General features: G+C 42.4%; 1 protein-coding gene across 1 annotated transcript in view; it reads left to right on the top strand.

Annotated features, from left to right (window-relative positions):
* RMP24 (ribonuclease MRP subunit p24) overlaps positions 1 to 21,459 on the top strand; it is a 36,005-nt gene extending 14,546 nt beyond the window's left edge. The window contains exons 4-5 of the mRNA XM_082257440.1: positions 19,659 to 19,864; positions 21,013 to 21,459. Of these exons, the coding sequence (XP_082113566.1) occupies positions 19,659 to 19,864; positions 21,013 to 21,169 (363 nt within the window). The 3' untranslated portion in view covers positions 21,170 to 21,459. The remainder of the gene's footprint in view (positions 1 to 19,658; positions 19,865 to 21,012) is intronic.
* The last annotated feature ends 2,593 nt before the right edge of the window (positions 21,460 to 24,052 follow it).

The following is a 24,052-nucleotide window of genomic DNA, read 5'->3' as shown; positions in this document are numbered from 1 at the left end:
AACCAATTTGATCATAAGCCTCCTTTTGGGCCAAAAGGCCATTGTTTTCACTTCTGCAGGCCCTAGCCTCGAAACCTCCATTGACTCTCGCTCTAAGACAAGCCCTTTTGTCCCGGGTCCGGTATCCCATCCTTGGGTGGCATCATTAAACTTAACAGCTTGGTATCTGAAGAGCAGATACTAAGCTCCCAGGAGTTCTCCTATTTAATTCCTGGAAGCCTGTCACAAGAGCTATATACTCCAAGATTTGGAAGAAATTTAACTCTTTGTTTTCTGAAAATCAAAGATTTTCTCCCTATTTATTATTTATTTTTTTTCCCCATCTATTTTGGAATTTTTTCAAAAGGGTGCCGACAAGGGTCTGTCCCTTTTTAGTACTTTAAAGGTTCAGGCTGCGGCCATTAGTGTTTTCCTCCAGTACTCCCTTTTGGAAAAGCCTGTTATAGCAAGGTTTTTCAAGGCAATCGCCAGGTCAAAACCACTAGTTGTCAGAGCATGTCCTACTTAAGACCTGTCTCTAGTCCTTCAAGCTTTAGTGACTGTTCCCTTCGAGCCCCTGAGGGATTTGTCAGTGAAATTGCTCACACTAAAACCACATTCCCGGTTGCAGTTACGTCAGCTCGCAGGGTCCGCAAATTGCAGGCTGTCAGTTAGGGAGCCTTTCCTCACAATTTTTGACGATAGAGTGGTGTTAAAAACCAACCCGGGGTTTTTGCCAAAGGTAGCCACTTCCTTTCATAGATAACAGGATATTGTGCTACCAACTGTTTGTAATTTTCCTAAAAATGAGAAAGAGAGGGATTTTAGTTTTTTGGATGTCAGAAGGGTTCTTTTCTCATACCAAGAGGTTATCAAAACGTTTAGGAAATCTGAGGCCTTATTTTGTACTTTTTTCAGGGACACACAAGGGTAATGGAGACTCTAAAGGCTACCATAGCCAAATGAATAAAGCAGACCATTGCTGAAGCCTATAGAGTTATGAATGTTTCTCCGTCATTTGTCAATGCACATTCAACAAGAGCCTTGTCTGCATCTTGGGCCTGAAAGGGCTGGAGCCTCACAAGAACAAATATGTTTGTTAAACATGATCGCCTGGATCTCCTCTCTTACCAGGAGCAGGCGTTTGGTCGAAAGGTCCTCCAGGCAGTAGTCCCTCCCTGGACTGGTAAGTTCTGGCTCATCGTCTAATGGGCTGTCCTGGAAGATGACTTGAGAAAAGCTGAGTTAGATTTACCGGTAACTCCTTTTCTGAGAGTCTTCCAGGACAGCCGGATTCCCACCCAGTAATGTCTTCTAATATGCATATGTTTTGCAGGGATGTCCTACGGTTCTTGAGAAATACTGAAGGGGAGGCCTAGAGGACCCCCTTTTATTTGGTGGGGTTAACATGTTTTCCTGTCCTGGTAGGAGGAGCCCTATGTCTCATTGGCTGTCCTGGAAGATTCTTAGAAAAGGAGTTGCATCTCTTTCGTTCATTGACAGATGCCGCTCCTGATCTTCTTGACCATTGGGTTATAGTGCCCCCTACAGGAGTAGGACACTAGACAGAAAAAGAAATTGACTACATCTGTCCCAGGAGGTATGCCCCCCCCTCTCTCTGCTATAGGTACTTTTTTTTTCTGTCTAGTCTGGAGTAAGGACCTAGTTCCTTGCTGGGATCTCTGGTCCTGGTAATTTTTTCTCTTTTTTTTTTTTTTTTTTTCCCTGTGAGATCTACAATCGACTGCCGAGCTGGGCGTAGGGCAAGATAATCTGGATCCAGTGGTCACCCCAGTCTGGCCAGCAAGCGCACGCAGACAACAGCTCCTCCCTAGGTCGGCTGTGACAAAGCCCCACCGGACGGGGGCTGGCCCGTGAGTTAAACTTCATATGAGGTCGCATACGTCAGGGCTTCAGCCAACGTCGCAACGTTTCTCCTGGCCAACAGCCCCCCCATTTCAGTGCCTGCCTGGTTGCTGGTATGGTGAGCAACTGTCCCGTGGGGGTGGACGCAGGCACCTCCCTGGGACGGACGGTACCTCGGGGGGGTTCCCCTCCTTCCCGTTGGGTGCTGTACTGGCAATGGGGGGGGTGTGCCAAAATCTGCGACCAGGCGATCGGCGTGTTGGGGGGGGGGGCTGTACCTGGTGGGGGCTCCTGCCACAGCCCCCTCTTCCGGATATGTGCCTTGACTGGGCCACATGGAACCACCATTTTGTTGTAGCCTATATTCTGTATAGGCTGGTGGCCTTGTTTGTGTAGCCGTGGCGGTCATTTTGCATTAGTCTGGCACTGAAATCAATTGCGGCAATTACGGTTGAGCCTTCTGGATGGCGATTTTAGCTGTTGGAGCCCCTCCTTATCACCTGGTGCTGACTCCTGGGCCCCTCTTTTCTTCCTGGACCCTGCACGTGGAGTGCTTTAATCCTGGTGGGCGTTCTCTCCCCCTTTCTGCTGTAGGATCAGGGAGGGGCTCTGTGGCTGGCAACCGGGTGGTGTTACCAGCACGGTGGGGGTGTCCCTTAGCAGTGTTTTTTTGCACATTTGTGAGGTACCCTTCTTCCTCATCAAGTCTTTGGAGCACATTTCCTCACCTGTAGTAAAATGGGGAATTAACCGCGCTAAAGGAATAAAACAAACAAGCAGCAACTTCAAGTGTGACCACACCCTAAAGAATATATGTAAATCAAGTTGCGCTAATATGATCTATGGAGGTATAAAGTCCACAAAGTCCCAATATTGATGACAGATAGAAAATATCTTGGGTAAGATCCTGAACCCGACTCCCTTAAGAGTGTACGCTTACCAGATTGAGGTAAGAATGAAGCGGATATGCTTAATCTTGTCACTTTGATAGATGATCCAGGCCCGTGTGAGCAGTGAACTCGGAGGTCATTGGATCATGTAAAAAATACAAACAAACGCAATAGCGTAAAACCCAACAACTAATTATAGTATCCCCTTGAGTGTGACTTAAAGTGGAGATTGGGGAACGTGTAAAAAGCTGCCACCAAGATAGCAGAGTAAAACAAAAAAATGAGGGGTAAATACCCCTACCAAAACAGATGCAGGATAAGGTGCAAAAAATAATCCAGTTGGAGTTGCCTCTTACCAGACAAAATTAACTTATAAGCCCAAGTGAAAGATAAAGTGTTGAAGATATGTGTTTGGACCATCACCAGCTAAATCAGCCTCTTACCAAAAACAAGTTAAAGCAAGTGTGTAGAAATCAATCCAAGTGACACAGGATGCAATACCAGATAAGCACCAGTAGGGGTCGCCTCTTACCAGATGTTAAACTCAGTCAAGCTTGTATGGAAATCAATAGTCAGGGTCCAAACATGAATTCTGGGATAAATCCTCGCTTTCAACCATAGATTTGCCCAATCAAAAAAGAAAAGAGGCTCCCATAGCGTAAAACCGTACAATTTATTGATAATAAAAAGGAGTAACACTTACAGTGTAGCACGAAAAGTCAGGCAGAAAATGTACAGCCGCCGGCCGGACGGCTTCGCTCGCCCGCACTCTCTAGGTCGCTGTTAGATGACGTCAGTACGCCGTGCCCTGACGACATTTCGTCACAGATGACGAAATTCAAAGGTACGGACGGCGTACTGACGCCACCTATTTATGCAGAACGATGGACCCAAAAACCGGAAACAAGCGAGCACCGCTCCGCCATCTTAAGTGGGGGAATCCAGACCCGAGCGGTAACAAGCATGCAACCGGAGATTGGCACCAAAAAACTTATTAAAAAACAATCTGAGAGTTGTGATACCCCACAGATGGCTAAACATATAAAATGCTTAAATCAAAAAACAACAAAATATCACGAAACAACAAAATATCACGATACACATGACCACTTATGGGGCATCCGGTAGATCACCATCTAGTGGCCAAAAAACAATATAGCAGTGATATAAACTTTAGGATCACATCAGAACAGCGGCTTATTTGACATGCCAAATTAATGAATAACTATAACCAAATAAGTATGAATTACAATTGTAATTAATCTTATATCGAACCAGTTGAACATACTTCAATGATTACTGAACACATAGGTATCCAGTAGAGTAAATCTGAACCCATATGGTACCGATAGGGTCCTAAAGAGTACAAACCCATATAGATTGACTAGGTGCGGTTATAGCTGTTCTGTGGTGATAGAAGTATGTTATAAAACAATGATCATTAAAAAAGAGAATAAAAGATAAAAATAAAACTGGGAACCCAAACAAACTGAATATGTTTATGCATTATCAATAAACGCATTTGTTTCGATATCTACATTGAGTCCAAACGGTACGTATGTTTTAACCCGATGTATCCAGGTCATCTCCAGCTTTGAGATACCTCTGACCAGAGGTTCACCTCTCCAATGGGGTACAAATTTATCTATCCCAAGGAATAAAGTATTCTTGGGATTTTTGTCATGGACAAGGGCATAATGTCTGGACACTGAGTGTTTAGGGAAACCTTTTAAGTATATTGGATATATGTTCATTAAGTCTCACCTGTAGTAGTCTTTTGGTTCGTCCAATATATTGAAGCCCGCATGGGCACTGGAGCAGATAAACAATACCAGTGCTCATGCAGGATATGAATGGCTTTATAGCATATGCCCTACCTGTACTTGTAGATGTAAATTCTTTTACTGTCCTACATTCATTAGAGCTAAAAGAACAAACCCGGCATCTCTTACATTTATAGAATCCTGTTAACTGGCTCAAAAAGGTGGGTTTAGGGCCAGGGGGTTCTAAAACATTAGGTGCCACTTTGTCTTTCAAAGTGGGGGCCCCTTTGAATACCACACGTGGTTTAACAGGCAGGGAACTACCCAAAACTGGGTCATTACCCAGAATGTGCCAATGACGACTTACAATATTTTTTACACTCATGTGTTGAGTTGAAAAAGGGGTAACAAAAGGTAAATTATATGAGGAGTCTTGATTAACAACTTTCGGCCTATTAGATAGTAACTGAGTTCTATCCAATCTGCTAACTTCCATAAGTGTTTCTTCAAGAAATTGCTTATTGTATCCTTTGTCGAGAAACCTCTCGGTAAGGATACAAGCCTGAGATTGAAACTCTTGGAAGTCGCTGCAGTTACGCCTAATACGAAGGTATTGGCCTTTGGGTATAGCCCTAAGCCATGGTGCGTAATGACAACTATCAACAGGAATATATGAATTCCTGTCGGTTGTCTTGAAATATGTGCAAGTGGAGAAGTGGCCATCCTTAATGCTGATAGTAAGGTCAAGAAAGTTAATAGATGACTGGCTACACTCATAATTTAGCTGGATACCCCAATCATTAGAATTCAAAAAGTCCAAAAAAGATATAAGGTCACCACAGTGAGGGCTTATAAGTTAATTTTGTCTGGTAAGAGGCAACTCCAACTGGATTATTTTTTGCACCTTATCCTGCATCTGTTTTGGTTGGGGTATTTACCCCTCATTTTTTTGTTTTACTCTGCTATCTTGGTGGCAGCTTTTTACACGTTCCCCAATCTCCACTTTAAGTCACACTCAAGGTGATACTATAATTAGTCGTTGGGTTTTACGCTATTGCGTTTGTTTGTATTTTTTACATGATCCAATGACCTCCGAGTTCACTGCTCACACGGGCCTGGATCATCTATCAAAGTGACAAGATTAAGCATATCCGCTTCATTCTTACCTCAATCTGGTAAGCGTACACTCTTAAGGGAGTCGGGTTCAGGATCTTACCCAAGATATTTTCTATCTGTCATCAATATTGGGACTTTGTGGACTTTATACCTCCATAGATCATATTAGCGCAACTTGATTTACATACACACATTTCCTCACCTGACCCCCCTCTGAGCCTGCGGGGCCCTCCATTGATGCACTGACAGCGGTCCTGGAGTCCTCTGTGTCCTGGGTGGAGGTGGCTTTTAGGCGGTGGGGTAGTAAAAAGCACCCCCTTCCCCTGCTTCATCTATCTCCTCAGATCCTGAATCTGATCTGGCCGCCGCAGACTGGGCCCGCCCTGAGAGGTCTGCGGCCAGTTCTCAGATAGTGAGGATGACTGGGCCCGCCCTGAGAGGTCTGCGGCCAGTTCTCAGATAGTGAGGATGATTTCTCCCACTTCTGGAGCCACGCATAAAAAGGTGCTAGTGGACGCACTGATTGTGTCTGTGCATGAGACTTAAAAAATGCAGGACACAGCTGAAGCTGTGGTGGAGGCAGTGGTTCCCTTTGGCACTCGTAAGCCGCCTAGAGCGGCAAAGGTATTTTAGTTTCCTTCCTATTTTGACAGATTTTTCGCAAAAGGGTGAAAACATCCAAAATGTCCCTTTTGTGGTCCCTAAGCGATTCACAATGAGGTACCTCTTTGAAGAGTCCCTCCTTAAGTGGATTGTTCCACTTGTGGTGGATCCTCCGGTTTCCAGGTTGAATAAGGCAACCATTATTCCAGTAGAAGAATCGCCGGCTTTGAAGGATCCAGCTGACAGAAAGGTGGAGGCTGTGGCCGGCAGTATGTTACTGTGGCTGGCTCAACACTCAGACCAGTCTTCACCATTGCCCTGGTGTCACAAACTCTGACTGCGTGGGCTAAGCTTTTATGCTGTGACATGGAGGGTGAGGAGCTCCCCCCCCCCCCCCCCTGCCTTTGCTGACCTGGTGGACCAGATGTTCCAGGGGCTACAGTTTGTCTGTGATGCCTCTTCAGATGCGACTCCCCTGATTTCTAGAATGCCTGTTTCGGCAGTGGTCCTTAGGTGTGTTTTGTGGCTCAAATGTTGGTCTGCGGACCAGACCTCTAAAAAAAAAAAAAAAAAAAAAAAGTCTTAACAGATCTTCCTTTTCAAGGAGATCGCCTGTTTGGAGCTACCCTGGATGACCTCATTAAGAATCTCACGGGGAAGGAGATCACCTTTTTTTTTTTTATTTTTTTTTTTTTTTTTTTTTTCTGCAGGATAGTAAGGGTAAGGAACCTCGTTGCAGACTTGGTCTGCCCTCCTCGGCTCACAGGAAGTTTTTTTTTTTTTTTTTTTTCCGGCCCTTTCCGCCGTACACCTTTCAGGGGTGGAAAATCGGCAGGCGTTGGACCAAGGGGAGTGGTCCTTTTACCCAGAGGTGTTTCATTAGCTGCGTCTCCAGTGGGGCACCCCCCTAGGTGGATCTGTTGGCGTCTCGGCTCAACAGGTAGGTGCAAAGGTTTGTGGCACTGTCACGGGATCTGCTAGCAGACTCCACAGACGCGCTCGTGGCCCCCTGGGGCCAGTATAGTCTGATTTACGCCCCCCCCCCCCCCCTCAAGCTTCTGCCAAAACTCTTGTGCAGGATCGAGGCAGAAGGAATTCCGGTCATTCTAGTGGCTCCAGATTGGCCTTGCCGGTCTTGGTGCACCGAACTGGTGCCGCTGGTCCCCGAAGCCCCTTGGAGACTACCTCTCAGGGAGGATCTCCTGTCTCCCAAGGGCCAATCTTCCATCCTGCTTTACAGTTGCTGGCTTTGATGGCTTGGCTGTTGAAAGCCAGGTGCTGAAGGATAGATGTTTGTCTGGGTCATTGATTCCTACACTCCTAAAAGCTAGGAAGTCTACTTCTAGCAAGATCTACCATCGTACGTGGAAAGCGTACATTTCGTGGTGTGAGTCGCTTGGTGTTCACCCTCACTCTTTTTCCTTGGCTCGGGTCTTGACCTTCCTTCAACGGGTCGTTAAGCAGAAATTGGTCTTGAGTACCATTAAGGGCCAGGTGTCGTCCTTGGCGGTCTTCTTTCAATGGTCACGCACTCTCTGGTGCATACTTTTATTCAAGAGGTTCAACATTTGACTCCACCAGTGTGGTCCCCGCTACCATCTTGGGATCTCAACTTGGTGCTTTCAGCTCTACAGAAGCCTCCCTTTGAAAATATTCGGGAGATTCCCCTACTTACACTGTGCCAGAAGGTGGCCATCACCTCTGCATGCAGGTTGTCGGAATTGGCGACGTTGTCCTGTCCTCATTTGGTGGTCCACAAAGATAAGGTGGTTCTTCGCCCCTTCCATCGTTTCTTCCCAAGGTTGTATCTTATTTCCATCTGAATGAGGACATTGTGTTGGCATCCCTGTATCCCAGGACAAAACATCCTAAGGAAATTGCGTTGCATTCCCTGGATGTGGTTTGGGCTATTTGGGTGTACCTGGCAGCTACCGAGTCTTTTAGGAAGTCAGACTCACTATTTGTGCTTACAGCTGGGCCTCAAATGGACTATCAACTTTATCTGCAACCATTTATAGATGGATCAGACAGACGGTAACTCAAGCCTATTCGATTAAGGGTCAGGTTCTTCCTTTCCCTGTGAAGGCGCACTCTACGCGGGCGCTCAGTGCTTTTTGGACCTTCCGTCATCAGGCGTCAGTAACGCAGGTGTGCAAGGTGGCTACTTAGTCGTCGGTGCACACTTTTACAAAATTTTATAAGTGGATGTGTTGGCATCTGTGGATGCCACAAGGTTTTGCAGGCTGCTGTTTAGGGGGCTTGTTCCCTCTTTGGGGGGTGTAATGTTTTTCTGGTGGGCTCCAGTTATTTTGGTTGCGCTCCTGGTTACCTGGTTGGCTACGGTTTAGCCTTGAGAATTTTTTATTGCTGTTCCCACCCCTCATGTTTTGACACTGCTTTGGGATGTCCCATTGGTCAAGAAAATCAGGAGCTGTGTCCGTCAATGAACGAAAGAGAAAATGGGATTTTTGACTTACCGTTAAATCCATTTCTCTGATGTTCATTGACAGGCACAGCAGCCACCCCTTTATGGAGTTGTAATACTTCTGACACTGCTTGTAACAAAACTGAGTACCTATAGCAGAGAGGGAGTCTGCCCATAGGCGTAGTCAAGTTCTCTTACTACCTAGTGTCTTACTCCTGTAGGGGGCAGTATAACCCAATAGTCAAGAAGATCAGGAGCTGTGTCCGTCAAACATCAGAGAAATTGATTTCACGGTAAGTCAAGCAGCTTGAAAAAGCTCAGTACAGCTTTTTTATTTATTATTTTTTTACTGAGCTAAAATACAGCCCATTAATTGCAATGTAAACAAGCAAAAAATTGGGGGAGCAAGCCCTGAACATGTATATCTAAAGCCGGTGCAGCTATGGACCAAGCAACATGTATATTAAAAAAGAATAGCGCAACCAAGCAAAAGAAATGACTATTAAATATGGAAACAATCCATTAATAAAAATGGGGGTTTAGTCCCACCAAATGGCCATATCGTGCTCAAGCCCACCACTGCGTCAAAGTACCCCATTATCAGTGGGTCCTACACTATCCATAGAAAAGGGGTGAATCCAGCCTCTCCAACCCTTGAGGGGATTTAAACCTATCGGAAATTAAACTAAATCTAATAAATTCCGTGATAAAAAATAAAGTGTTAGGGTGCAGAGAATGTGTAAGCGAGTGTATACACCAATAATAACTTCAAAAAAATGCAAATAATATAGCTAAAAAGTATAACTATGAACCAAAAACACATCAATAAAATGACAAAGTGTAAAAAGGTGACATCTGTGCAAAAAGTGAATAACAATACGTATAAAATGTATTTGATAAAAAATGTAATTAAAACTAAAATACTTGTAAAATTATCCAGGTGACATCTGTGCAAAAAGTGAATAATATAAAATATATGAATGTGTAAATCAATGAGGTTTGCAAAATGAATTAAGTCCACAATAAAAATAAAATTAAAAAAAGTCCATATGAATGATTATTAATGTTGCCAGTGGTAAATCAATCTTCAAGGTGAAAATCTCCATTTTTTTTTTTTTTTTTTTTTTGCCTAGTCAGGAGTAAGGACTTGGCTCCTTTCTGGGATCTTTGGTCCTGGCATTTTTTTTCCCCTTTTTTAAACTCACTTTTTTTTTCCTTTTTGTTGTTTTTTTCTTCTAAAATCAAGTCTGTTCCTGTGAGAACTACAATCAGCTGCCGAACTGGGTGACGCACTGGATATCCTAGATCCTTACGGTCTCCCCAGTCTGGCCAAAAGTGTTGGCCTTGGTGTTAGCCTTACTCAGGCAGTGGGGGGATCTCGGTGCTGGGGTACCTGGACAATCTTCTTCTGAGAGCAGAGTCTTCGTCTGTTCTGAAGGAAGATCTAGACATCACTGTGCAAACTCTGCAGGAGTTCAGCTTCAAAAGTCATCCTTGACACCGTCCAACTAGCTCGACTACCCGGGTCTGACTCTGGATTCAGCCTCAGCCCGGGTGTTTCTTCCAGAAACAAAACTGTTGAAATTGTAGCATGCGATTCGGCTCCTGTTATCCAATCACCGGTCGTCTCTCAGGACTTGCATGCAGTGCTGGGCATGATGGTCTCCACCTTCGAGGTGGTTCCATTTGCTCAGTTCCATACCAGACCTCTGCAAAAAGAAATTCTAGCCAAATGGAACAAGAATCCACGATCCCTGGACAATCTAAATCTGTTGAGCTGGGGTACGAGAGGATCCCTAATATGGTGGCTTCATTTCCCGGTGCTTCGGCAGGCAAAGTATATTCTTCCCCTGTACTGGACTGGTGGTTTCCACGGATGCCAGCCTGTATGGGTAGGGAGGTGTCTTTGGCACGGAATCAGCCCAGGGGTTCTTGTCTTGGGAGGAGTCCAGTCTGCCAATCAACAACCTGGAAATTTGGGTGATCAGGCTTTGCCTGTCCCAGTGGACGGGTCGTCTACAGGGGTGTCCGGTAAGGATTCAATCGAACAACGCCAAGGCTGTGGCATATGCCAATCACCAAGGGGGGACCAAAAGTGCCCTAGCGGGCAAAGAAGTGACCGAAATTCTAAGGTGGGCAGAATGCTTTTTGTTCCAGCTCTCTTTGCTGTGCAAATTCCAGGGGTGGAAAATTGGCAGGCGGACTATCTCAGTCGACAGGCACTGAGTCTGGGCGAATGGTCCCTTCACCCGGAAGTGTTTCAACAACTGTGTCCCCGGTGGGGGACCCCTGATGTGGACCTGTTAGTCACTGGCGTCAACCGGAAGGTTCCAAGGTTTGTGGCAAGGGCTCGAGACCCTCTGGCAGATGCCACAGACACTCTGGTGGCCATTATCGTCAAATTTATACCTTTCCTCCACTACAGCTTCTGCCGAGACTTCTGCGCAGAATCGAGGCAGAAGGGATTCCAGTATTTCTGGAGGCCCCAGACTGGCCTCCTCGGGCTTGGCAGGCGGGCCTGGTAAGACTGGTAGCCGATGCCCCCTGGTGGCTTCCTCTCAGAGAAGATCTTTTGTCTCAAGGGCCAATCTTCCATCCTTTTTACATTTATCCTTTAGCTTTCCATGCTTTACAGTTGCTGGCTTTACCGGCCTGGCTATTGGAAGCCAGGTATTGAAGCATAGGGGGTTGTCAGATTCGGTGATTCCTACTGTTAAAAGCTAGGAAATCCCTACTTTTCGTAAGATATACTAATCGAGTTTGAAAGGCGTACACTTCTTGGTGTGAGTCTCTGGGGGTTCCCCCCCCCCATACCTTTTTGGTATCGCGTCTGCTGGAGTTTCTACAAAGAGGTGTAGATCAGCGTTTGGCCCTGGGCACCATTAAGGGCCAGATTTCAGACTTGGCAATTGTCTTCCAAAGGCCGTTGGCCACAAATTTCTTGGTTCACACCTTCGTGCAGGGAGTTCGCCACTTGGCTCCTCTGGTACAGTTCCTGGTGCCCCTATGGGATATTAATATGGTACTGTCGGTTCTTCAGAAACCCCCCTTTGAAAATATTTGTGAAATTCCTCCGCTTGCCCTGTCACAGAAAGTGACTTTCTTGATGGCTATTACTTCTGCACACGGGGTCTCTGAGCTGGCTGCATTGTCCTGTCAGTTACCTTACCTGGTGGTTCACAGGGACAAAGTGGTGCAACGTTCTGTCAGTCGTTCCTTCCTAAGGTCATTTTGGGGTTCCACTTAATGAAGACATTATTATATTGCATTTGTTGTTTCCGAAGCCAAAACATCCAAAAAAAATTGCCTTGCATTCCTTAGATGTGGTTGGGGCCATTGGGGTGTACGAGTCAATTCGCAGATCAGATTCCTTGTTTATCCTTATGGATGGACCCCGTACGGAGCAGGCTGCATCTGCTGCTACCATTTCCAGATGGATCAGGCAGACGGTGGTGCAGGCCTATTTAATTAAGGGTCAGGTTCCTCCTTCCCTGTTAAGGCGCATTCTACGAGGGCGATTAGTGCCTCTTGGGCCTTCCATCATGAGGTGTCAGTGGTCCAGGTTTACAAAGCGGCCACCTGGTCGTCTGTACACACATTCACCAAGTTTTTCAGGGTGGGTATTTTCACATCTGCAGATACTGCAATTGGCCACAAAGTCTTGCAGGCCGCTGTGGCAGAAACTTCTGCCTCCCGAGGGTGTTTTTTTTTTTTCTGGTAGGTGAGCTCCAGTTGTTCCTGGTTGAGCTCCTGGTTTACCTGGTTGGCTAAGTTTAGCTCTTTTTGGGAAATATGTTTTATTGCTGTGGCTTTTTTTTTTTTCCCCACCAATCATGCTGACGCTGCTTTGGGACGTCCTATCGGTCAAAGAAGATATGAAGCCGTGTCTGTCAATGCACATCAGAGAAAAGGATTTTATGGTAAGACAAAAATCCATTTGTTTTTCAGACGGGGCTCATGTGACCCGGTTAAGGCTCCTGTGTCCTGGTTAAGAACTCTTATGTTTAGCCTTGGGTTATTTTCCCCACCCCTCATTTTCCGTTTGGCACTGCTTTTGGACGTCCCGCTAGTTATGATTTATGGAGCGATGTGTTCGTCGATGAAGGAAATCGAAAATTGGATTTTTGTACTTGCCATAAAATTCATTTCTCTGAGTTCATCAATGGACACAGCACCCACCTCTCTGTGGAGTTCTGATACTTCTAATACTGCTTGCTACTAAACTGATTACCTAGAGCAGAGAGTGGGGGTTGTATACTAGCTGTGGATGGCCCATGGGCGTAGCTAGGTATTTTTTCTTCTGCATAGTCCTACTCCTGGTGGAGGCAATATAACCCACTAGTTATGGTTTATAGAGTGCGGTGTCCGTCGATGAACTCAGAGAAATGGATTTTATGGTAAGTACAAAAATCCAATTTTTTTTGGCTTCTAAGCTGTATTCATAGATCACACCCACTTCTTTATGTAAATAAAAAGTGTATTTTATCTAAGCTTAGATTTATCCTGGTTTTGAGACCATAATATATTTTAGTTTGCCACCAAGGCCAAACAATTACAATAATATTGAACACCATATTCACCTTTTATAAAGTATCGCTGGTGATGAAAAGTCTTTCAATTGAGACCCCTTTGTACTACACGCTTTATTTGTGGTAACTTCTTTCTTATATGCCAAGATGTCTCTCTTATTGACTATACTTTTGTTACATTTTTAATATGAGTGTTTTAACCACTACACAGGACAGGCCATCATAGCTTAACAGCCAGGCACTGTTCCTGAGTGGCTAATACATATATAATTTTATTTTTTAATATTATTATTTGACAGTCGGGTCCATAAATATAGGGACATTGACACAATTCTAATATTTTTGGCTTTATACACCACCACAATGGATTTGAAATGAAACAAACAAGATGTGCTTTAACTGCAGACTTTCGGCTTTAATTTGAGGGTATTTACATCCAAATCAGGTGAAAGGTGTAGGAATTACAACAGTTTGTATATGGGCCTCCCACTTTTTTAGGGACCAAAAGTAATGGGACAATTGGCTGCTCAGCTGTTCCATGGCCAGTTGTGTGTTATTCCCTCATTCCCTCATTATCCCATTTACAAGGAGCAGATAAAAGGTCCAGAGTTCATTAAGTGTGCTATTTGCATTTGGAATCTGTTGCTGTCAACTCTCAATATGAGATCCAAAGAGCTGTCACTATCAGTGAAGCAAGCCATCATTGGGCTGAAAAAACAAAACAAACCCATCAGAGAGATAGCAAAAACATTAGGTGTGGCCAAATCAACTGTTTGGAACATCCTTAAAAAGAGAGAAAGCACCGGTGAGCTCAGCAACACCAAAAGACCCAGAAGACCACGGAAAACAACTGTGGTGGATGACCGAATAATTATTTACCTTGTGAATAAAACACCCTTCACAACAGTTGGCCAGATCAAGAACACTCTCCAGGAGGTAGGTGTATGTTTGTCAAAGTCAACAATCAAGAGAAGACTTCACCAGAGTGAATACAGAGGGTTCACCACAAGATGTAAACCATTGCTGAGCCTCAAAAATAGGAAGGCCAGATTAGAGTGCCAAACAACATCTAAAAAAGCCTTCACAGTTCTGGAACAAAATCCTATGGACAGATGAGACCAAGATCAACTTGTACCAGAGTGATGGGAAGAGAAGAGTATGGAGAAGGAAAGGAACTGCTCATGATCCAAAGCATACCACCTCATCAGTGAAGCATGTTGGTGGTAGTGTCATGGCGTGGGCATGTATGGCTGCCAATGGAACTGGTTCTCTTGTATTTATTGATGATGTGACTGCTGACAAAAGCAGCAGGATGAATTCTGAAGTGTTTCGGGCAATGTTATCTGCTCATATTCAGCCAAATGCTTCAGAACTCATTGGACAGTGCTTCACAGTGCAGATAGACAATGACCCAAAGCATTCTGTAAAAACAACCAAAGAGTTTTTTAAGGGAAAGAAGTGGAAAGTTATGCAATGGCCAAGTCAATCACCTGACCTGAATCCGATTGAGCATGCATTTCACTTGCTGAAGAAAAAACTGTAGGGGAAAATGCCCCAAAAACAAGCAGGAACTGAAGACCGTTGCAGTAGAGGCCTGGCAGAGCATCACCAGGGATGAAACCCAGCATCTGGTGATGTCTATGCGTTCCAGACTTCAGGCTGTAATTGACTGCAAAGGATATGCAACCAAGTATTAAAAAGTGAAAGTTTGATTTATGATTGTTAATCTGTCCCATTACTTTTGGTCCCTTTTAAAAAGTGAGAGGCACATATACAAACTGTTGTAATTCCTACACTGTTCACCTGATTTGGATGTAAATACCCTCAAATTAAAGCTGAAAGTCTGCAGTTAAAGCACATCCTGTTTGCTTCATTTCAAATCCATTGTGGTGGTGTATAGAGCCAAAAGGATTAGAATTGTGTCAATGTCCCAATATTTATGGACCTGTGTGTGTATGTATGTATGTATGTATGTATGTATGTGTATGTATATATGTGTATATATATATATATATAATATAATCTCTCTTAATCTCTATCTATAATTTTTATTTTTTTCAGTTACTGTGATCGCATTGTCATTGGACAGTATAGGGCTAGTAAAAGGAGCAGTACTGTAAACAACACCTGTCATCACTTAAAAAAAAAGCACTAATCACAGGCAGAAAGTACAGTTAAGTGTCTCTGTACCTTGTGATTACTGTGACTATCAATCACAGCGATCACTAGTGTAAACACTAGCTGCAACGAGCAATCATTTCCTGTCACACAGACTCACTGTGGGAGAGAGGGAATGTGCCACTTTCAGCCAGTGTTACAGTGCTTATAGCAGTGCCCCTTGTCTGATCATAGCCAGTGTTTCCAGTTTACTGATCACAGCCAGTGCTAGTGTTTTCAGTACTGTCCTGGCATTTTTTGAGGCCTTAAGAAATGTGATAGGCAGTCCAGTACATCAGGATTGAGACGACGATGGATGAAGACTATAACTTTCAATAACTTTGGAAAGGACTATTTGTTAGGTTATATACTAGAAAATAAGGAAAAGCCTTTTTTGTTAAAATTTTCAGTATTTTTTCTTCTATAGTGCAAAAAAAATACCAACCACTCACCGCAATAAAAGACTGGCCTGTTAATGAAAAAGTGTAACATGATGATATTAAAATTGTTAAGGTTTAGATTTCTCTTGAGCTGAATCAGGGAATTCACTGGATTTCTCTTCCCTGACAGTTATTCTATTCAGACTGAATACCCGAACAGTAGCTGCATCTGACTGGATGCAGTCATTTCTTCGGACAATCATTTTGTGCCTGACTCTGTTTTTTTTGTTACCTTTTGTAAAACCAGATGGTGCCTACAAGGCCACTCATGATTTAACTTTTTAAATTCTGCCCAATTAGCAGGAGTCAGCTGAAACTTTGTATGGCCAGCTTTTCTCTCAGGAGACACTGCAGGTCAGATTGTTAAACATGTTAGCATGGTATTAGTACATCATGAATTTGCTAGTCAGAATTTTCTATGTGCAGTACCATTTTTTTTATCTAGTGTTCTTCTCTGTGAACCGTGAGATGGAAGGTTATCACAGTAGTGGCTTCTTATCAGATCAATTTATATTAAACTGACAGCTTGACAATAGGAGCTTCCTGTACATCTAAGTAGGATCTACACATTTGAAGGTCATTCATGCCTAGAGGTAAGGGTCAGTTTTGCTTTCATAACATCACTATTCATGCTAATGGGTGATTCAGTACTTATCTATAATATTGTCAATATTGTCTGTCAGCTGCTTGACCTTCTTCTCATAGATGCGCAATGAAAACTACACTGGCTAACGGCATTAGGTTCAATTACATCACAGCATGTTCTGGCTTGTAATGACCTTATGTAGTTGCACATGGGAAGATCAATAAATGATGTCTGAGTACCAGAGATTGTAATCTGTTGAAATTTGTAATGAAAATTGATTATTAGAGTAGATATGCAAGCATAGCTGTGGATGGCTTAAAGCAGGGGTTGTCCAAACTCTTTTTTTTCAAAGGGGCCAGATTTGATGAAGTGAACATGCGTGAGGGCTGACCATTTTGCCTGACATTCTTTGGACCATTAAAATTAAATGCAAATTAACTATTTTATGCATAGTTTATTGCAAACGGCATACTTTTATATTTCGTCACATGGATGACAAATCTAAACGGATGTTAAATCACTCTGCCTTTTATATCTGAAGACCAGATGAAAAAAAAAAAATCCAGGAAGCTGAAATATATGTCAGGAACATTGTAAAGTACATTACATATAATAAAAGTTGTCTGTCAACTTTTTTTAAGTTTAAAAAAAAAAAAATGAACAGGAACATAACACCAAGTATACATGTTGTGTCCAAATATATTTATAACTGATTTAGACTAACTGAGATTTTACAATGTATTCATCTCAGTTCGGAGCATGCGTGCTTCCTAATCGGTCACACAAGGATTAACCACATATAAGCGCTATATGAACCCACTGATGATGATTAATGATGGCAGTCATGATGAATAGTCATGAATGATGCCAATGTAGTAAACAGAACATTGAAAAGTTTTATTCAAAATCCGTTCCGTGCATGTATGTATAAAACAGCAATACACCTTGTACTATGACCCCCCGCTGGATCGGCAATGGTGAAGTCAAAATAAGGGGTTAACTCACTCAAGTGTGTGTGAAGGCATAAAACCAGCCAGGAACAATGCAGCAGTGAGGCCTAAATTTACCACAGGTGGACTCCACGTTGAAGAAACATCTCTGGGATGATCAGTGGAAAATAGTGAATTTAATCCATTTTGGAATAAAGCTGTAACCTAGCAACATGTGGAAAAAGTGAAGTGCTGTGAATACTTTCCGGATGCACTGTATATACATTTTTTAATAAGGGAGAGTTATGTTCACCTCCCATATCCAAGACTCAAGTGTGGGATGAGTCATTTCCATCCAATTTCTTGCCAACAACATGCGGGCCATAAATAATGTTTCATGTAACAATGTAGTTTTGAAATTTGTATCAGGGTCTGGTAAGAGACCTAGCAGACAGGAATTTGGGTCTAAGGATAAGGGGGAACCCATATGGTCATGCAAGAAATGAACGATTTGAATCCCAGTACGTTTTTAAAATAGGTCAGGGCCATATGCAATGATAAAAGGTACCTGTTTAAGTCTTTTGCATAGAGGGGAATGAGAAGATTTATAACGGGATACCCAGACTGGGGTCAATTAAGCCTTATGTAGTATATACAGTTGGGTCAGGCGATCGGACATCTTTGGGGACACCATTTTGAAGTTATCTAGAATTTCCTCCCAGTCTGCTTCTTCAACTCCAAGTCCCATTCCCACTTTTAACATGGAATGTCAACATGGTAGCAGATGGAGTTAGCAGAGTAGTGTAGTGATTCAGATAGATGGGGGTTAAAACCACAAGGGGTTGTGTGAATGGAATGCGGTGCTGCCTAGCCTAGTCAGAGCCAGTTCCCATAATGCCTTGGTGATGGAATAGTCTGCTAGATCTAGTAAGTTGGGAACTGTCGCTTCGTGCTCCCCAAAAAATAGATTGCAGGGTGTATGGGTTGGGTGTAGAGGTTGACCACCACATATTGTTATTTTTAAAGAACTCCAGGAATTGCAGAATTTTTCATTTAAAAATGTACTGGTTTTTCAAGGGGTTAAGTCATGCCACCTCATGGACTTCTCTTTTTTATTTTTTATTGCCTATTTACATTTCTGTGGCGCACCTGGAGTATATCTGTTGCTAAAACACTGGCTCCCTGACAGACAGCACCTTCGCTGCCCTGCTCCCCCCTTTGCCATCCATTCACGGAATACTTTTTGGTTCATATAATACATAATTGGGCAAGAGGAGAGGAGGGGTGGCTGCAAATGTCTCCAGTGTCAGAGCGCCTAAAATTTAGCAATAGCTGTACCCAAGTGTTAAGCAAACAAACATGTAAATGGTAAATAGGCAGGAGAAGTCCATGAGGTGCCATACACCTTCTTGGCATTAACTGTTTATAAGCCAGCCCATTTTTAAAAGTGCAGCAGTTCCTGGCATCCTTCATTTTAAATACAATTTAAAAATATTTTACCAGTCTTATCAGTGCCCCTACCTCATATCCTGAACTACAGAACATTTACTCCTATGTTGTAATGATAAGGAGAGTGAAATGCATTTTGTAGTTTAGCAAAAGACAACTCTTAGAAAAGGAAACTTTGTCAGCCCATAATAAGAACTTATGAGCCAAGTGCATTTCTACCATAATCAACTAGTATTTTTGTGTATGTGCAGAGATGTAAAGAGATAAACATGTGGAAATGTGCATGTATTACAGAGCTGTACGTAATTTATTTCTTATTTTTTGTCTTGCCATACACTTTTAGAAGATCACGAATTTGTTGCTGTTCCTGCCAAATACTTATGAATTTTGCAGGGACAAAAATATAACATATTTGATTTTACAACTTGGCATGGTAGCAGTAATGATTTTAGAGGAACGACCACAGATTAGGCATTCCCTCGGTTATTATTGATGTTGGATTTGCATCACTAGTGCTGTATAAATACATTGATCTCTGTGTCTGAGTACCATTTGATTTTACTTTCTGAACGAGTTGTACCTGGTCTCCTTTTTCTGTACAGGATGGCAGCTTTTACTTCGGTAGTGAGTTTTTTTTTATTCTCTATTACTTTTGAACACATGTTGGATGTAGCATGTGTGCATTAGTTGATGCAAACAGACTAGAACAGTGTGTCAATTTCTAAAAAATGAATAATAATTTGAGGGGTTTTTTTTTTTCATAGCCGGTTTGCTCACTTTGTCACATTTGTCCAGCTGTCCAGTTATTACTTTTATCTCTGGAATAGCTGTATTGTTTTTATTATGTATTGAACAAAATTCTTATTGTAACTTACTGGTAGCAATGATTGTTTATGTGGATATCTACTTGTATTCCCTTTTTCCAGGTGGTTACATGCAACACATGCAAAATGGTTTCCAAATATCCTGGGGAGAGCAGAAATGGTCTTGCTAACGGTCCAGGTACACCTAAAACAAAGAGGAATTTTGGGTCTCCTGACCTGAGGACACCTGGATCGAATAGGAAGGTGAACCTCTCTTACAGCGAAGAGAAGCTCAGCTCGAAAAGCAAAAGCCCAGTACTAACACCCAGGTATAGTATAATCTAGGATACGTGTGTTGTCAGCCACCACTGTGCTTCCTTTTTTAGGACTCGTTACTAGCATGCATATCATTAGAAATCTTTTGAGCTCAAACACTGCCAATTTATCATTTGATCGCAGTGTACATTAGAGAAACTGAGAATTCTGATACTTGGCCAGTATGTTAATATTGTCCACCAGTTTTATTTTATAATAGATTGGCAGATACAGTATGTTCTTGCTCTCCTGTGTGACCTTAACGATGGTTTTAAGGCTACAAGAAAAATGTCTGTTACTTAACCACTTGAGCTCCGAAAGTTTTCATGACCAGGCCATTTTTTATGCAGTCATGCAAAGCTGTACCCAAACAAAGTTTATATCCTCCTTTTTTATATATTTTTTTATATAAAATGTATGAGCCGACCTGCCGCAGTAAACGTACTGCTGAGGGTCGGCAAGCAGTTCAAAAGGAATCAAGCTGCAAGACTTAATTCTACATTTTGGGCCCCCAGGAGGTTGTTGCCATAATGTGTAGATATGCAAAGTGTGATACAATTACCTAACAAAGCGATGCCTTCCAGCATTGCAGTGTCCGTACTCTCCTTTGTAGCTGCCACCTTCATCTTTTTGCAAATTTAGTGTCTTGAGCCTCTCGATAGGCTAAGCTCTGATGACATAACTTTCACGCATGCACTTGGGAGTTACTTCGACACAGTGCAGAATCTTTCCAAAACTGTACACCTGAGTTTTGCATATGTAATTTAGTTTAACCTATGGAGAAAGTGCTAACAGGTAGGTAGAAGCATTTGTCACGATAGGCAACACAGTTGATTCTGTTATTATAATAGCCTTTCTGTCAGCACTGAAAAAAAAGGCCTTACTTCCACCAATGTTACTAAAAAAAATATAGTATTCTGTAAGTAATGCAATGTATACACATACAATTTTAATGTAATAGTAATAATGAAGCTCTCTTACATGTCAGAGTTGGCTGTCTCACTGAAAACAATGCACTTGTCTTATTGAAGAAGTAAAAAAAAAAAACTCCTTATTTCATGGATTGATATTTCTGATTTACATGAAGTTGTGTGTGCTTTTGTTTATACTGTGCATCATCAAAGAGACCTGTTAGTTATATCTGCAATAATGTCTTTTGTAGGACGTGTGTTTCTGCTCATTCTTCACCTGCCACAATAGCGAAGTCTGCAAAGAAGGGCAAATTTCAATTTTCCAGATTAAAAATGCTTCTTAGCCAAGATGAAAAGGAAACCAGTAAGAAGGGAGATTTACAAAATTTCCTCACATCACTTAGTTGATGAATATTACATGTATTTCTGTCTCTTGAAATATTGGACATACAAAAACATGTACCTTCAGCTAAAGGAACTTTCAAGATGAGTATTGTTTTGCAAAAGTATTGATGTACACTCATTCGGAATATTGATTGCCTTTAAAACATTTTAGATATATTCTCTGTGTACTTGTAAGGTTTGATTCTGTTACTTTATTGTGAGAGGTTTATCTAAAAAAAGATTTTCCTTTTGTGTTCTTCATGATGGAGTAATATGGTGAAGAAACAATAAGAATAAAGATTTTCATATTTAAAGCTGAGCTTCATTTTACAGTCTGAAAAAAACTATAGTTTGTTACAACCAGATTTTCTTTTTCATTGTCTCAGTGTAAAGCTAAATTGATATGTTGTAGGCAGCAAGAACTCTTTTTATGCACAAGGCTCAATGTTTTAGCAAACCATTCCAATAAGTTGTTTGTCCCAGTTAGCCAAACACTGGATGGAGTTTTCCTGATCATAACACAATTTGCAGATGAATATAGGATCCATGCTAGCAGCATACAGTATGTTCAGTTTGTTGAATTGCATATAAAGTAGAAGTCCACCGAAACACTAAAATCCCTGCATCTACAGACATCAATGATCTAACACTAGAGCTCTGTAAAGAAGAAATCCGTATACCTTTTTTGAAGCTGATCGGACCCAATCCCATGCTGAGCAGTTAGCCACGGCTTGGCTGTGGAGCCAGGTGCAGAGGACACAACCGAAGCCCCATAGTAAGGCCCCTTTCACACACGTCCGTTCTGCCGACGGACTCCATTTTTCTCAGCGGGGATCGATCCCCTCTGTGTGCGGAGACGGAGGTGTCAGATCCCTGCTGTTCTCTATGGCGGAATCGGATGAGAACGGACCGCCTGTCCGTTCTCATCCGATCTGCCAGACGGATGGAAAATAGGGTTTCCATCCATTTGGATTTGACAGACAGGATCGGATGTCAACGGAAATGTGTCCGCTGCCATCCGCTGCCCCATAGAGATGCATGGGGCATCGGTTCAGATCCGCCTGAAAAACAGACAGGCAGATTTGAACGGACCATATTTGTGAAAGGGGCCTAAGTCTATGGGTGAAGTCACTCCCTATTCATTTCACAGCCGTTGTCGGCTCTGTCCTCTGCAGAGCTTCCACCAGCTGGAGACAGGATCAGACTGGGTTAAAAAAATGTATGTACACTGATTTCTTCTTTACAGACCTAGATAGGTTAGTGTTAGATAGTGGATGTCTATAGATGTAGGTATTTTAGTTTTAGGGTGGACTTACACTTTCAAAATGAAATGAGACGAGTACTAGAATTTTGTAATATCTGACAATGTGTTACATAGGATTGGTAACAAATACTTAATAAAATGGCAGCTGTTGATCTTCTTTATACCTTTTTTATAGAGTAGGGGGAAGGATTTGAACAAGTTTTATTGTGTCCCCACTTGGACAATTCGTCCTATTTGTCCTGGTGGCAATTATTTGAAAAAAGAAAATGCTATGGATATTACTGGAATAGGAGCCAACGGAAAAACTTCTGATAAAACACAGTCCCATGACCTCTTTTAAGGGGGTGAAGTTTCTACAAAAAGGCACCACAAAAAAATAAAATAAACATCAGAGGATTTAAAGTGATTGTAAAGTGTGTTTGCTTTTTTTCCTATGAAAATATCAAACATGTTATACTTGCATTTGTGGATTTGCACAGAGCAGCCCAGCTCCTCCTCTTCTCGGGACCTTCTCCTGTGCTCCTCCCTCCTGTTGAGTGCCTCCACAGGAAGCAGCTTGCTTTGGGGGCACCCAAACTGAATCACAGCTCCCTATGTCCATTCAGACACAGAGCCTCGACTTGGCTCCACCCCCTTTCTCCTGATTGGCTAGCTGACTTTGACAGCAGCCAATGGTGCTGCTGCTGTGTCTCAGCCAATCAGAAGGGAGAATCACAGACGGCTGAGACACTTGTAAACAGAGAGGGACCTCAGGTAAGTGTTAGAGGGGCTGCTGCACACAGAAGGCTTTATGTCTTAATGCATAGAATACATTAAGGTAAAAAAACCTTCTGACTTTACAACCCTTTTACCCATTCCACAACTAGAGAAAAAAAAAAAAGTGATTTGGGTCAATTTTATTTCAGGTTTTTGAACTGTTTGTTTTTTTCCTAATTTTTTTTTTTTTACTTTAAAACCTTTGTTAAATAAACAATACTTCATCATGCACCTATAACTAATGCAAACTCAAGTCATAAGGCATTAGACCCGGTTCACACTACTCAAGTAGCTCCAAGTCGCTTGTCATTACAAATTCAATGTAAATGAATGAGAGCCGTCTTAATATTCACTACTGAAGTCACTCAAACTTCAGAAAAGGTTCCTGTACAACTCCTTTAAGGTGACCTATAATCGACTTGTGCCCATAGACTTCAATGGGAGTCGCCTCTAAGTCGGATCCTAATCTATTTTCAAGGGACTGTGATCAGACTTTCCAGGAAGAAGAAAAAGATTATCCAGGCATTCCCCACAGACAAAGTCGCCTATCATTTAAGTCTCTTCAAAAGTCTCTTTAAAGTCACGCTAAAAAGTCGCTCCTTCATGGGGCGACTTTCTGGTCGAGGTAGTGTGAACCTGCTCTTAGGGGTTTTGTAAACTGAGAGCACGGTAATAGTGGTTTGCTTTCAGACAACATATCAACATGGGTGTGTAAAAGCAGAAAAGGAGTGAAAGCGGATAACTATCTCCCTTCATCATTGGCGTGTGCGTGCTTGCATAATTTGAAATTGAGATCTGTAAACCCGTTTTTAAACAAAGCAATGTATGTAAACCCTAATAATTCATATATTTCCTTCCTTTTATCTGTTCTAATGAAACACTTTTAC

The sequence above is a fragment of the Pelophylax lessonae genome (genome assembly GCF_965119305.1).
Source record: "Pelophylax lessonae genome assembly, chromosome: 5".
NCBI lineage: Eukaryota > Metazoa > Chordata > Amphibia > Anura > Ranidae > Pelophylax > Pelophylax lessonae.
This window is presented reverse-complemented; position numbering and strand designations above follow the sequence as displayed.